Source organism: Primulina tabacum, chromosome 3, assembly GCF_025594145.1.
Source record: "Primulina tabacum isolate GXHZ01 chromosome 3, ASM2559414v2, whole genome shotgun sequence".
NCBI classification, from domain to species: domain Eukaryota; kingdom Viridiplantae; phylum Streptophyta; class Magnoliopsida; order Lamiales; family Gesneriaceae; genus Primulina; species Primulina tabacum.
In genome coordinates this window covers 9,285,743-9,301,475 of record NC_134552.1, presented here as the reverse complement: position 1 = coordinate 9,301,475, position 15,733 = coordinate 9,285,743, and the positions used below count along the sequence as shown (strand labels likewise).

The 15,733-nt window shown below is 36.5% G+C and overlaps 1 protein-coding gene across 3 annotated transcripts in view; it reads right to left on the bottom strand.

Moving 5' to 3' along the window:
• Positions 1-15,733, bottom strand: part of LOC142540036 (mediator of RNA polymerase II transcription subunit 14-like) — a 35,547-nt gene that overhangs the window by 19,306 nt on the left and 508 nt on the right. For 2 of the 3 annotated variants that reach the window (XM_075645889.1, XM_075645892.1), the window contains exons 2-6: positions 12,165-13,244; positions 6,162-6,259; positions 4,130-4,304; positions 2,502-3,381; positions 1,388-2,400 (exon numbers count right to left, since the gene is read on the bottom strand). In XM_075645889.1, the coding sequence (XP_075502004.1) occupies positions 1,388-2,400; positions 2,502-3,381; positions 4,130-4,304; positions 6,162-6,259; positions 12,165-13,244 (3,246 nt within the window). Of the gene's footprint in view, positions 1-1,387; positions 2,401-2,501; positions 3,382-4,129; positions 4,305-6,161; positions 6,260-12,164; positions 13,245-13,348; positions 13,687-15,733 lie in introns of those variants that run through there. The other variant, XM_075645890.1, reaches the window with a different exon arrangement.

Genomic DNA, 15,733 nt, shown 5'->3' with positions numbered 1-15,733 from the left:
ATAGTTGGGAGGGGGGCTTTGTCGTTGAAAGAACGTTTTCCATCTCTATTTTAGATTTCCTCTTCTATTAACAAACCGATTAGCCACTTCTTCTCTGTCGTTGAACTTCCGGGTAATTCCAACATTTTTTTTTTATCGGAAACTATCATTTTATTATAATATTAATAATTTTGGTTACAAATCCAGTGGAAGAGCGATCCACAATCCACCACTAAAACACTGTGAAATCTTCAAAGTTGAACATTATAAAAAAGACATGGTTCTAAAATTCGTTAGGCGCGCCTAGAGCCTAGACGGGAACTAGGCGCCGCTAGGCGGATTATACGATATCGAGAGACTTGTAATGGTTTTTAGACTAAATTTCAGCCCAAACTTTGTGAAAATCCAATTGACACCTGGTTCATTCCATTTGCTTCTTCTGCTTAAGGAGGATCAGAATAATAGGCAATGCAAAAGAAATCAAAATAAACAAAAAAATTACTTTTTAAGGTCTGGTTCGATTTTCTTATGTGTGACAGACAAAGAAGATGAGAATGACGTGTTAGGGTAAGCGCAAGCCAACAAGTCAAGGTTTTAATTGGGCTTTCGATCCCAAAAAATTAAAAGCACGAGCCTATAATTCTTTCTTTATGTCATTTTCTAGTTTAATTCGGCTTCCAAAAATTAAAAGCCCAAAAAAATTTGCCAAAAAACTTCAAATGCCTAGGCTCGCCTGGAACCGCGTAGGACCGCCTAAGAGCACCTAGGCGCCCTTGCCGCATAGGCTGGCCGCCTAGAACCTTTTCGATGCGGTCAAGCGGCTGCCTAGCCCGAGTTTTCGAACATTGGAAAAAGGTCAACCTAAACGCAAACAAAGTATACTAATACCCAGTTGAAAATTTAATTCCACATATTATTTAGTTAACAACAGTTAGTGTGTTGAAAGACATGTTTGAAAACAAAGATAAAATATGTCCACAAATATAGCCTTCCAAAAGCGTCTCGATTTTAAAATTAAAAAAAATACTCCCCAGATAACTTTTCTCAGAAATATAATCATATTTTTTCAGCATAAGCGACAATAAGTTTGCCTTCAGCGTATAATGTGCACTGCTGTCATTTACTTTTCCTACTCCTATTTATTTTCATTATTTCATCATTAACATAAGGTGTCTAGTTTTCATTGGGTCACCGAACTTAAGAGTTCAAGAAAACATATAGGCAGTGAGAGAACAGCAATTGCACTACCTTGTGCATATTTTACAGCTCTTTGGACCCACAAAATTAGTAACAGTATATTCTGGCATTATTCTAAAACATCAAAATATACATGCATTACAGAGGAAAAAGAAAAACAGCAGGCAAGTAAAATTATATACCAACCATCCAAACAAAAACAGAAACAAACCTTAGTATGAGGCCAATGTTGATCAGGAGAAACATGCATCGTGCAGCCTTCTTTGTTAGACTCCCATTCAACAACAAATCGAGCAAGGACACCAGATCCAAAACTAAACCACAAACTCATTAGTCCGACAGCTTCAATCCTAAATGTTCTTCTTGTCATGTCTGAAAACTTCTCAGAACCCTCCATTAAAGTTTTCATTCCAGAAGGAGCTTTGACTTCTATGTTTGTAATGCTCTCATCAAATTTCTCACCAGTCCTTGCACCCAGTAATTTTCGCATTCCAAGGGCAAAATTTTTAGCATTTGAAAGCCTTTGTATATCAGCAACTAATTTCTTAACACTATCAGGCTCTACTGAATTGTAAATCAACACTACACCTTCTGAATCATAACGAATGTGAGAATCCACATCAGATGTATTAGCGATTCGAACGCCATGACCCCATGTAGTATTATCATTGCCTTGTTGAAGCTCCCACAAATTTTTAAAGTGTGGGTCAATAATTTTGACATCCCAATACAAGCTTCCAGGTTTACCCAGCCGTAAGCATATGCATTGCCAAGTGTCACTTCTAGCAAATGGCAGGCGAAACCACAAGTTTGAGGATGCACTCCTCAGACCCACTTCTTCAACATAGGGAATGTCCAGAGCATCCATCTGACTAGTCAATCGGGCATGTTTTATACATAGTGAGCAATGCCTCACTATTTGAAGGAGAATTGATACATAAACACTAGGGGAGGCATTGCCCTTATGTGCTTCTGCTATAAGATTTGCAAAACTGTATCCTTCAGTTTTACTGGGATGGACACATGATATGAGAGGCTGTCTTGGAGGCAACTGTGGATGAGAGAGTCCCATGGTTTTCCTTCTTTTGTTAGACCCTTCAAGATATTGAAGTGAAGGTACAGATTGCATCATACCTGAGATAGTACGCGTTCTATGTGTTTTCTCATGCCGACGAACGCTTTGCAGATTTGAGTTTGCAAGAACAGCGGACTCCACAATTGGAGCTGAGAAATAAGATGTGTTTATATAACAAGATGTAGAATCCAATTATGCCACCGAGTTAAGAGCAAAGGAAAAAAAAAGAAAAACAAAGTTAGAATCTTACATACTGGAGAAGCAACCCATGAGTTGGATCCAGAAACTAAAAAGTTTCCAGACACTCTGTGCTCATTAGATTTGGAACTTGATACAGAAACTGGATGGACAGAGTGCCGAGGTGGAGATAAAAGTTGAGCAGAGCGTTGTCCAGACACAGTCACCTGATCCTCATCCAGGGAATAAGCACCCAAGACACCAGAGTGCGTAGACCTGAGAGCAGGTAAATCCTGATCAGACTTTGAGACTGGTAATTTCTTCACAACCTGGCTTCTTCCCAAATTTGTACTCATTAAATTTATTGAACCAGACTGCACAGAGTTCTTAAAGTTGGTGGCACTGATTTGTGCGATCGATGCTCCATCCCAACTAGGGGAAGACATTGCAGCTTTAATACCGTAAGGATTTTTAATACCCGATACAAAATGGGATGCTGGCGGAAGACCAAATGTCGAATAAGGGTCTTGTCCATTTGACCCTTTTTCAAGCTCAAAAACCTCATCGACAATAGAGGAGAAAGTTATGGGATGATTGGACCTAAGCATGGAGCCATGCAACGTAGAATCAGAGAGAAGACCATGTATAGCAGTACCATTGACATTAACATCATTCTCAATGAGGCTCAAACTGAGCTCATCAAAACACATGTTCATCTGACAAACATCCAAACTTTTAACACGAGTAACATCGCTCATATCACCAAATGCCTCAGTTTTCCCTGTAGAATCCAATTGCGCTTCTATTAACTTGAGACAAGGTTTGAATTCCTTGTCGAGTTGCATTAACAAGAAGTAAGAACTACCACATTCTGGGAATCCCATGAATAATGAATTTTTACCATCCAATATATTGCTAGGCAATTTCACAGAATTAAAACCATGTTCAAATACCTACAAGAATAAGTCAACATGCTAAAGTTAGCCATATCACATTCAAGCTGCTCTAAAGTACCAAACAGTGAAAGAAGTATCCATGTGATTGCTTCTCCTTGCAATTTGCAGCACAATATATCTTGAAGCATAGTTATTAAGGCTCAAGGTGCAATAAAACGCACAGGTGTCCTGAGCCCTAGGCGCAAGAAGAGGCATGTTCCATATCGAAGAAAGGAACACGATATATGATTTTTCACAATGTATTTCATAATAATAAAATATATTTTCTAGACAATTAAAAAATAATGTAGGAGGATTTTGAGTGATTTTGGAATGGGGGTTTTAGTGTTTAGGGGGATTTACTGTTGACGAACTAGGGGCGTGAACCTGGGGAAGGAAGAGAAGACTCTTTGATTTTACAAAGAAATTAGGATTTTATTGTTGCAAAGAAAAAAGAGGTGTGCTAGAAAAAAAGAAAGACATCAAGCTGGTTTATAATTTAATTGTTTTAAAAAAATCAACAAGAGGAAACCACGAAGTAAGACATGTGCAGAAATTACACCCTCCAGAGCCGGAGATATGTGGTAACGACTAGTTACGAGACAACAGGTTCCTTAAATTATCGCATGAAAACAAGGGAATACATATCAAGTCAAAGTTGAAATAGAGAACTTTGGCAACTTCCTTACAAGTGATTTGGCATTCCATATTGCATGACCAATATAGAAAAGGAAATCCTTTTTAGAAAGGGAAAGTTTAATAATACCTCAAGGCCCAAAATCCTGCCAATGCATGCAAATAAGTGTAAAATACTATTGCTTCTCAAGTTGATAAAAGTTTTTGCTGCAGTCATACTTCCCTGGTTCAGTGCTTCTTCACACTCCATTAGAGCCTTTGGCGATATAATATTTTTTGACGAGTGAAAAAGAAAGCGACCATTCCTGCAAGGAAAAGGTACAATCTAGGACTTTACTTTTATAAAGGAAAACACCAACAAAACCGTATCGATCAGATTTAATAAATGTGTAGTCTTTCTAAGTCTAATTAATACATCACCAAGGGAAACAACACCCATAAGGGAATACTCAACAGCGAAATGCATCACATAGAAATGAAGATTGCTGTGAATTATAAAGAACATTAACATCTTAATTACTCCAATACAATTGCAAAAACAAACTTCAAACCTCATATGCAGTGTTTTAAAATCTGGCCTAGACGCTAGGCCCCGGCCGACCGCACCGAAAAACCGCTAGTCGGCCAACCTAGGCAGCAGAGACGCCTAGGAGGCCCTAGGCGCCGACTAATCGGCCTATGCGTCCTAGGCGCTGCGGAGTTTTTTGAAAAGTTTTTTGGCTTTTAAATTAAAGCCCGATTAAAAAAAAGAAAGGTAATTTTTTTAAGCCCTAACCAAAGTCCAACAAGAAAAGTCATTTGTTCGTTTGCCCTAATACATCAAACTTCATCTTCATTTGTGATCTAGAGTGAGAGAACTTCACGAGAATGTTTAGCACTCAAAGAAGATGATAATCACAATTATGATATTGAGTTTGTGTCCAATAAAGAACAACTTGCATAAAACTATGGAAAAGAAGAAGTGGAGTAAATTTGTAATATTCCATTAGTTGTGTAATTTTGAGCGCATTTTAAATTTGATATTATTTTGTTGGAGTTATAGTATGTGATTTATTATGTTGATATCGTGGAATCTGCCTAGGCGGCCGAAGCTCGATTAGCGCCTAGCAAATTTTAGAACCTTGTCCAAATTACATATTTCTTACTGTAGAAAGAGGATGATTTGGTAGGAATGAACAAATTGATTGTTCTTGATGAAGTCACTATTCAGTAGTAAGGCTCTTCAAATTGTGGTTCCATGGTGTTCACTTTTCAGCCAACAAAATGATACAACTCTCTGTTAGTGATAGATTCTCTAAACAGCTCATCTAATGGCGCAGAACGTATTGGAGTGCAAAAGCACTAGACATCAAAAGACATGAGAGTAGTGAGAACTGAATCCAAAAAATTGAATGATACAAATCTTCACAATGGGAGGTGAACTTAAGGTTAAAAGAAAATTGAAATCTGCCGCCGCAATTAGCAAATTCTTAACTACGTCTAACCTAATCACATATATTGATAGTTTATTAATATATTAATATTAATATTAAAAAAATGAGTTGTGGTCGTTCATTGTGTATGTCGGCCAGTTTTGTTGAAGAGGAATAGAAGGGTTTTTGACAATCAAGAAGATTCGCTTGAAGATTGTTGGGACAAGATAAAACTTAGGTTCCATGGTGGATTTCGAAGAATGTGGAGTTTAAACTTTTTTCATTTCCATATTTATATGAAGATCGGAGTCTAATATTATGTTAATATGATTTTGGTTTTCACCTTATCATGTGTGGACCTTTGGGTCCGCTTTTGTAACTAAAATCTTTTATTAGTATAATATTGTTTCTTATTTAAAAATAATAAAATGAGCCAGCAAAATCAAGCCATAATTCGAGCTCTAACTTGAAAGAGCTTGACATTTAGCTCTAAAACAACCAACCAAGCTTGATATTAAATTCCAGATCAAGCCAAATACGACAAGAAAATTTCCATCATAGTAAATTATAATTAACTGTGGAAAAAAGGCACCCAATAGGAAAACATAAGATTAAAGTCCATAAAAAATTAACATCTAAAATTCCAAGGAGAAAATATCACAAGGCAAAGATGTTCTTTAATTAACAAAGTCCTAAAAGAGAAAAAAATACACATATAAGGATATAACTTCAAGGGCAGAAATACAAAACCTTATGTTTATTCCAAGGGTGAAATATGAAGAACCATATGCACGTACACGAAGAACTTCCGGACAATCATGCATTCGCACATCAGATGCTTTATTTTGCTGTCAAAAAAGGCGATATAATGTTCCAGTATTCATAAGAATAAAGATATGTCAAATGGACAACATCGGTAACAAAGCAAACAAAAAAACAGAAACCTCACCGTCGGTGAACAGTTTATGTCGGAGTTCGATATGTGAGCACAAAAGAAAGAAAAATACAAGGTAGGAAACTCACGTGAGATTTAATAGATGCCAATAAATAAACTGGCTGTTGTTCGCAACACACAAATCAGTATTTTCAAAATACAGAATAAATGCATGACCTATCACTTGACACTGACCTTATAACACAATACAGAAAATATTTTAAGGGTGCTGCAAAATAAGAACAGAAAATAGAAAATAAATTGCTCAGTTGTCAAAAAACATGGCATGAAACTAGATTGCATGGTTGTCAAAAAAATGGCATGAAACCAAGTTCGAAAAACTTAGAACAAAATGCTAATGTTTGTTGTGCAAGATCAACCCATCAATATGTAATAGCCCAATAACACAATATGACTCGGGAACGGTTTAAGCACTCAAAAGGATTTAATAACATGAGGTTTAGATACTTCTACTTACCCTAATATCACCCTTATTGCCCTACCAATCAGACCTTGTTCTGTTCTTTGTTGACCCTCCGAAAAGATGGAAAAGATCAAAAGAACTTTTAAATAAAATAATTAATAATATTACAGAATTTCAGGTAACAGTTCCCGATCAACTGAACATTTAGGTTATGTTGTGAATACCATTCAATTCCCATACTTATTCATGCCAAAATTGATCTCGTTCCTACTTTATTCAATTACGGCATACAAATCATGCGATGATGTTGTGAATGGAATGAGCATTTCCAGCATAGTTGTAATAACAATTCTTACAATATTAACAATAGCAACAACAGGAACAATAATAAAAATTATGTCCGAATCCAACCGACTCAGGGAACATAGACGCCTATGAAAACTTTCGGTCGTGCTAGGTTAAGAATTGGAATAAAGCACTTATTATCACAAGGGAGTTTGTTAATATATCGTGGGAATTGGTGTGTGTGACTCTTGGGAAGCAGTTAAGAGAAATAATGAAATATTTCCATTTCAAGCCAACAAAGCAATCTGGTGGCCAAACAACGAAGAGGATGCATCCTTTTATTTTACATTGAAGAGATGTTTTCTGAAGAATAGGGTTACCTTGTCCTTCGATGCTGGAGGCAACAAATTAACAGGGAAGAAGAGGTGTTTGAGTGTTGTAATAGTTGGGTGAGGATATTTGGGATACTTTGGGACTTGTGGTCGACTGATCTTTTCAAAAGTATAGGAGAGCAATGTAGAGAGGGCTGTTGAACATTAGCCAAGACACCATGCTACTAAAATATTTGTCGGCAGTCAAAATCAAAGTTGTGGGACTTGAAGGTGGATTCATCAATAGTTCCATGTAGATCCTAACCAGATAGTTATCCGCATTGTTGTCGATTTGGTCAACATAGCAACGTACGACATTTATGAAAAAAGATCTTACACACAAGTGGTGGTCGATGGAGCTAGAGTGATTGCGGGTTGGGGAAGAGTGAAAGGTCCCATTGGTGTGGATAGTGATCTTGCACCGAGCGTTGATACTCACAAGACAAATAGCAGATCCAAAAAATTATAAACCACAAGACGACGAAAGAATTACTGGACACAATCAGAAATGTCAAGACTTGAATATGGAGAACGAGTGTGACTCGAAAGTTTCTTCTGAGGAAGTTAAGTTTGGTAAAACATGTTGTTGAGGTGTATCAATAATGTACAAGAACGTGCCAAGACCGTAACAGAGCAAAAGAGAGTGCAAGAAAATGACATCGGGAGAACGAACTTGTGAATCGGAAACTTCGTTTGGAGGTCGACAAGTTAAGATTCTTAAAAAGCTAAGTCCTAAAGGTGTCGCTGATTTCAAGAAAGTTGATATCGAATCAATGAATAAAATTGCGACGAAAGTGGTACAATGTTCCAATCAAGAGAAGGAGAGTAGGAAGAATGGACGGAAGTTTGAGATTGTTTATAGCAGGAAAAAGTTGAAAGAACGTAGTGGTACAGTTCTTTCAAGAGATGGAGATGTTCCAAAGAATAATTCCTTGAGGAAAAGAATAGAGATGCTAGATGGAGACGCGGTAAATGGGAGGATCAACTAATCAAGGATGTGATTGATGATGATTCAGATGAAAGTGGTGACTCTAGTGAATTGGAGTAACATTTCAGTAAGTTCGGATGAGTCGACACCAATCTCTTGGGATTCGAGTACCTAGGAGGCATTTTTGTTTCATCTCCGAGCAAGGTATGCACTTTACCTAATCCTTCTTATTTTGATCATTCTTCATTCCCTTCTGTTGTCAGTCTCGTCGGCGGGTATGGCGGGAGGGGAAGAGGTTATAGAGGAAAGTGGTATACTACATTGGGTGAAGAGTCAGATTTATCGGGAAACATTTTCTTAGAGCCTGAATATAGGACGATCTTAAAAGGGGAAGGGTGGGTCTGGAGTTGCGGAAGATGGGCGTAGAGAAAGTGGAGTTATTGAATGGAAAAGAAAGCAGGAATGATGGTAGGAAGGAACAATTTTGAGAAATGATCGTCAAAATCGGATGGTACAGTGAATAGATGAAAATATTTTCATGGAATATTAGGGGTGGAGGTGCAGCTACGCGTAAGGGATTGATACGTGCAGTTTTAGTTAAGGAGATGCCAAATTTGGTTGTTTTGCAAGAAATCAAAAGAGAGATGGTGGACATGAGATTTATTGCTAGTGTGTGGAAATCAAGGTTTGTTGAGTGGGTTATTTTACCAGCAGTTGGTCGGTCAGGGTGTATTTTGGTTGTGGGATCCAAGGGTGATTTCGGTTCATGACAATTTGATTGGGGAATTCTCGGTCTCGGCCCGCATTCAAAAGGATAATAATAACGATTGGTGGTTTACGTTGGTGTACGGTACATGCAACCAACGGTTGAGACAATTTTTGGGATGAATTGGCTGGATTGAGAGTCTAGTGTAGAGATAGTGCTTGGGGAGAGATTTTAATGTTGTGAGATCATTGAGAAAAAAATTGAATAGCCGATCCCATACATCGAATATGTCTTGCTTTGATTCCTTGATACAAGAATTGGAATTGTGAGATCCATCTTTACCGAATGAAAAATTCACCTGGTCAAATATGAGGGACTCACCCATCTGGTGCAGATTGGATAAGTTCTTGTTCATGGGAGATGGGCTGAAATTTACCCATGTTATAGACAAACGATTCTTCCAAGAATTACCTCGGATCACTATCCAGTTATTTTGGATTCGGAAGAGATTAAGTGAGGACCATTGCCTTTTAGATTTGAGAACGTGTGGTTGATGCACAAAAGCTTTAAACCATCAGTTTTGTCGTGGTGGAATAATGCAGAAAACTCAAGGCCGTGAAAGAAGACATTCAAAGATGGAATGAAGAGGTTTTTGGGTTGGTGGAAGTGAAATTGACAGAGTTGAGAGAAAAAATCAGAAGGTTGGATTAATCAATGAGTGAGGGGCGAGGATTGGAAGAAGTATCAAATGAAAGCAATGAAGCAAAATGGTTGTCAAAAAAATGATGTATCGAAAGAATCAAATTAATAACCAAAAAAGCAAGGTTAAATGGATTAAGGAAGAGGATCATAATACAAATTTTTTCCGCTCGTTTTTTAACCAACTGATGGTGATGCACATAGTCATTTGGTTGCCTGGGAACATGTGTGCCAACCTAAAGATAAGAAAGGATTGGGTATTTGAATAGTGGTTTGAGAATCAAGGTTATGTTGGGGAAATGGTTGTGGAGATTTTATGTGGAAAATGGGACGTTGGGGAAGAAGATCATAGTGAGTAAATACGGGTTACAAGAGAATGGTTGAGAATTGAGATGCGGGTTTAGCAAGAAATGTGACATTCAGATGCCCATGGAAGTATATTTCCGGATCTTACCTGAATTTTCAACAATTAGTGAACATTAAGGTTAGAGAAGGTAACAAAGCTAGGTTCTGGGAAGACAGATGGTGGGTGATTCTTCCTTTAGAGATCTTTACCCTTCTTTATTTCAGCTTTCCGCAGTTCATAATATGTCTACATCATATTTTGCTCACTTTGACAATTTGTCGTCTTCCCAATCAAGGGACTTGCATTTTCGAAGGGTTTTGAGGGATGAGGAGTTATTAAAGTTGACTACGTTATTAGATGAGTTAGATATGACAAAGTTGACTGAAGGGGTATATGATATCCAAGTGTGGAGTGGGGATCCTTCTAGTCTTTTCTCAGTTAAATCTTTCTCTGTGTCATTATTTCCCCACAGTAGTTTTCCCGATTTTCCCTATTTCTATGTTATTTGGAAGGTTCTAGTTCCAACAAAGATCCAGGTATTTTCGTGGACAGCGATTCTGGGTAAGTTGCCGACCTCGAAGATGATGCAAAAAAAGTGGCCCTCATGTGCCCAAATTGGTGTGTGTTATGTCGGAATGAGAGGGAAACACAGGACCATATGCTCATTCACTGCGCATTCACGAATGGCTTATGGGCTAGAGCTTTAAAAGAATTGGATTTGGTTTGGGTGGTGCCGAAGTCAACGAAAGATTTATTCACTATGGATCTGGGACGGCAACTTGGCAAAAGAGGAAGAATTTTTTGGAAAATGGTGGTTAACGGCATATGTTGGTCGTTGTGATTAGAGAGAAATCGAAGAATTTTTGAAAAAAACGGAAAAAAACAATGTAGAGTGCTGGGATAAAATCTAAATTGCTACATGGATTGGTGCTATGAAGATTTTCAGAATGTGTCGGTCTCAGATTTATTGAGAGATTGAGCTTTTGTGTGTCATTGATAGAGCAACGATCTTATGTAGTTTTTGTTGACAGTGTACCACTAGTCCACTCATTGTAATTAACATCTTTTAAATTATTAATAAAATATTTTTCTTATTAAAAAATATCATTATAATGATGATTATCGTCGTCATCGTCGTCATAATCATTTTAAAAAAAATAGTTATTGAGTTATAAAAATTATTAATAATTATTACTTCAAGTTTTTCACTAAATACTTATTTAATCATTAAAATAGTTAGATTCCATTCCTAGCATCTACTTTCAAATATCACTTATTAGACTGGAATCGAGGAAGAACAAGTGTTCCTTCTTTCTCGTTCTTTATGATACAATCATCAGAAATGGTGAAATAGTAAATTTCTACCTTTGATTTCTTATCCTCATTTTCATTCCAAATCTAATTTCATTCCTACGTTATTACATTCCTACATATCTATCCAGGCTTAAGTCTCCCTAGCCATCGAACTAAGCCAGCAGTTATCACATGGTTAAGGACACAACCACTATGGAACACTGGAATCCAAACTATTGGTTCCTATCAACTAAGGACATATTCAGGTCCAAATGGAGGTACCTATCGTTTGTTAACCATGTTCAAATCTTTATCAGAATAACATGCTCAGCTGCCAAATTTTAAAGGTGGGTAGTGCCTCGAGATTCTATGCTTTCAATTGAATTGATATCCTTTTACTGTATAATAAGTCCAAAAAAACTAATAGAGAATTATAAAATGATGCTGCAACAAGAGAACTTATATTAAACTAATAGATTTATCGTAAAACGCTGAAACTTATGCACTGACCAGATATATCACACAAATGTGTTGCTTACCATAGTGACACTAAGATATGATAGGTTCAACAGTTTAAACATCAGCTTATTTTGTTCCTGTAATGGCGGGAATTTATCACTTCAACAATAATGGTCCTTCAGTCGTAATTAATTCCAAACATACAGGTCCTCTTTCGTGCAAGAAAGAAGTGATGAAAAAAACATTGACAACTCAATTTATAATACAGATATATTTCGATTAGAAAATATTTTGCTCGTATATATTACCTTTTCATAGCCAATTTGATTTATATTCACATGATATTGAAGTTGGACATCTCCTGGAGTTTGATTGATCCTGTTATCCTTATCCAGTTCCTTAAATATCTCAAGCAATCGAGTATATCTATGACAACTAATAGCTCTAAGCAGCAACATCTCAACATCAATGCAACTTTGATCAAGAGAAAAATCTGCTTCATTGCCAGTTAGAGGATCGATCACAAATACACTATGCAGACATTTTATCTGCAAATCAGGACCAGGTTCGATTTTCAAGAACGGGCATGTTCCGCCATCACATGTTCCAGAGTTTTTATCAAGTTCTAACCAGTATAAAACTTTCAAGCCAGGAGTGCGTAAACCAGCCGAATCAGCTTCTCCATCTAGAGTAATCTGAGAGGAGGTGGCACTCCCTCCCTGTCCAAAAGTACCATCAGATATGAGCTCAAAGCGAATTGCATCCTTCCACCGGTCTTGCCGAAGTGCTTGCACTTGCCTTATAACAGTGTCCATAACGAGAGCAACACAGAGCTCATGAAGAATTGAATATAATGTTGAGAATGGATTTTCTGTTGCAGCCATTCTGCGTTCCAAATCAGCTCCAAGGGCATGCCGTCGTGATTCTTCCAGCTTTACAACCCCATTTCTCTCGCCAACAAGAAGCTCCAAATGTAAAATCCTCCACATTGACAAGTGCCCCCGATAACCAAGTGTTACAAGGACTTTAAATTCACCATCAACACAAAGCAAGGCCACACCGTCAGAGACCTTGACTTTGGTGATTTCTTTAGGAACTGAAATCCCTAACAACTTAGACCTGACAAGCATATCGAGTTTCTTCAGTGCTGGAGCTTGCTGATCCTCGTTCAATATGCTCTGGGTACCCATATCTTCTACGCATTTTGGTAAATGCTGATAGGTTCCAGTGAGAAGAACCTCAACGGCAGAGGGTATATCATAAATTGGAGCACGAGCTTGTTGAAGCCCCTCATGCATGAAAAACAGTGAATCAGCAGCTTGAGTGAAGCAAGTATCATGACTTGACAGAGTTGATGCAAGTTGTTGACAATATTGTATCAAAGGAATCTGCATTGAACAGAAGGAACAAATACATGAAGAAAAGTTTTTCAACATACTTTTACTTTTCCTTCGTTAAAGAATAAAAGAAGAATGTATCACCGGAAGAGTGCCTATGATGAGATGACCATATAGCACTGCTACTTGAAATGCGGAAAGGAGCGGGCACCATTAATTATGGGGAAAAACTTTAACTTAACTTTCATATCAGTAAAAGAATAAATGGCCTTCTAACAAAAAAGATGTTAAGGTCATAAACCAAGTAAGCACAGTCCCAATAATAAATCTGTTCTTCATATAATATAAGTTTAGTGGCCGCCAAAGTCTTCTTGGTGTGTTAAATATAAAATTCTAGAAATACGCACTACTTTTATGTCTTTGGCCAAAAAACCATTCCTTATGTGTGTATGTTTCCCTCATTGTGGCACTTATCCATTTCAAAAATTCTCATAAAAAATAAAGACAAGTTCTCTCCCTAGCCTGGCTTTAATATAATTTCTCCATATCCTAACTCGTAATTGATAATCAGAAGAAATTTTTTTTTTTTTTTTTTTGAGAAGAAACTATTTTTATTGATAGGAATAGTATTACATAATAAGCGGATGAGTAATCCGCACAATCGATTACCAACTAAAAGAAAACACTACACTACTAATGTCATGCCAAAACAAGTTTCCAATCCCTAATCAAAGATTCAAATCTGAAACAGACAAATGATTGAAATCTTTAACATTAGCTGTCCAAATAGCCACCCTGAACTTGATCTTGTCCAAAACTTGGTCACCGTTCTTTTATTTTCTTTTTATCAGTGTCAGTTGTCAATTTATGTATCGATTCAATATTAAATATATTTTCATCAATCACATTCATTAATTTAAGCAATTATGCACTAACCTATTTTGAACAGGATATGTTGCCAAAGAGTCCTGAGCTTGGAGTTTATTATCGCTTGAGCTATGTAGTGCTCTTAAAAAACATTTTTCTGAAGTATCGGAAATGGATACGACACACCGATATGTGTGTCGGATATGCCAAAATCCGTGTTATTGACTTTTTATAGGTTTGACCAGTTGGATACGTCCAAGACACGGCTAGGCTTCTGGATACATTTCGGAAAAAAATGATTTTTTTTGTTTTTTCTTCTTAAATCACTCATCTGAAGTTGTACTTCTTATATATTTACATAAATATATATATATATATATACACACACACAATATATATATAAATATATATATCTCTACAATTTTAATTTTTAATACTAAATTTATTTATATCTTTTAATGATTGTCGTATCCCAGCCGTATTTTGTATTATATTTTCAAAATTTGTCGTATTCATATCGTATTCGATACAATACCCATATCTGTATCAATGCAATTGTATTATATTTTCAAAATTTGTCGTATCCATATCGTATTCGATACAATACCCATATCTGTATCAATGCAACATAGCGCTTGAGTTTTGTTCGGATTTCGAAGTTCTCTTTGATTAATCGTAAAGCTAATTAAAGAAAATATTCATATTTGGAACCCAATTTTTTCCTAAAATTAAAAGTTTTTTTTATAAGAAACTTGATAATATTATTAAAAAAAAAAAAGTGTTTCTTTTACATGAAGTGGACTAGTGGTCCACTACTAAGAAAGATAAAAACATGAAATTAGCAATAAACATAAGTCCAATCTCCTAAAATTAAAAGTTATCTCATTTTATAATATTTTATATTGAACAAAACTGCTTATGAATTTCTTCAACCCATCCAAAAGTTTTTCATCACCATTCTTATTGCCTGCCTTCTTTTTGCTAACTTCTTTTACTTTTACCGCTGTGGTTCTTCACCCTTCTTTCATAAGAGCAATCATCAATTGCTTCACATCGTATACTCGGTATATTCTAAAGTTTTTCTATAGGAAACTATATTATATTAATTAATTAGAAGCAATAATAAAGAAAGCGGACAAGTTATCCGCATAGAAAGAGAGAAAAAAGACAAGCTCTGGTCAAATCAACAACATATATAACTACAAATCCTCACTATATTCTAAAGCTCGTCCCTTGTTTAATGATTCAAGTGCCCAAGACCAAGACTGCCTATTTCCCAGAAAGTTGCTCTTAGAGGTTTAAGGGACGATGAACAGCAAGGATGTTTTACAGCAATTGACATCCAAAGTGCAAACACAAATCAAATTCACAACCTCAGAAGAAGAACTTCACCGAGGTTGGAAGCCAGAGATTATTTAAAACTCAACAATCTAAGTAGCATAAACAAAATTTATGCTCAAAAGATGGGTCAGATCAGAAGCATCCCTTATTTTTTCGTTTGTCTTATTGTCTGTATTAATGAATTTGAATTCTTGACCTGAAAAAGCTAAGATATAAAATCTAAAGATGTACTTTTAACTACTAGAACCAAAATCTAGCATACCATAGCAGACCCCCATACTTGATATATATGACCATACTTTCAACTGACCTTAACAGAAATAACTAATCTC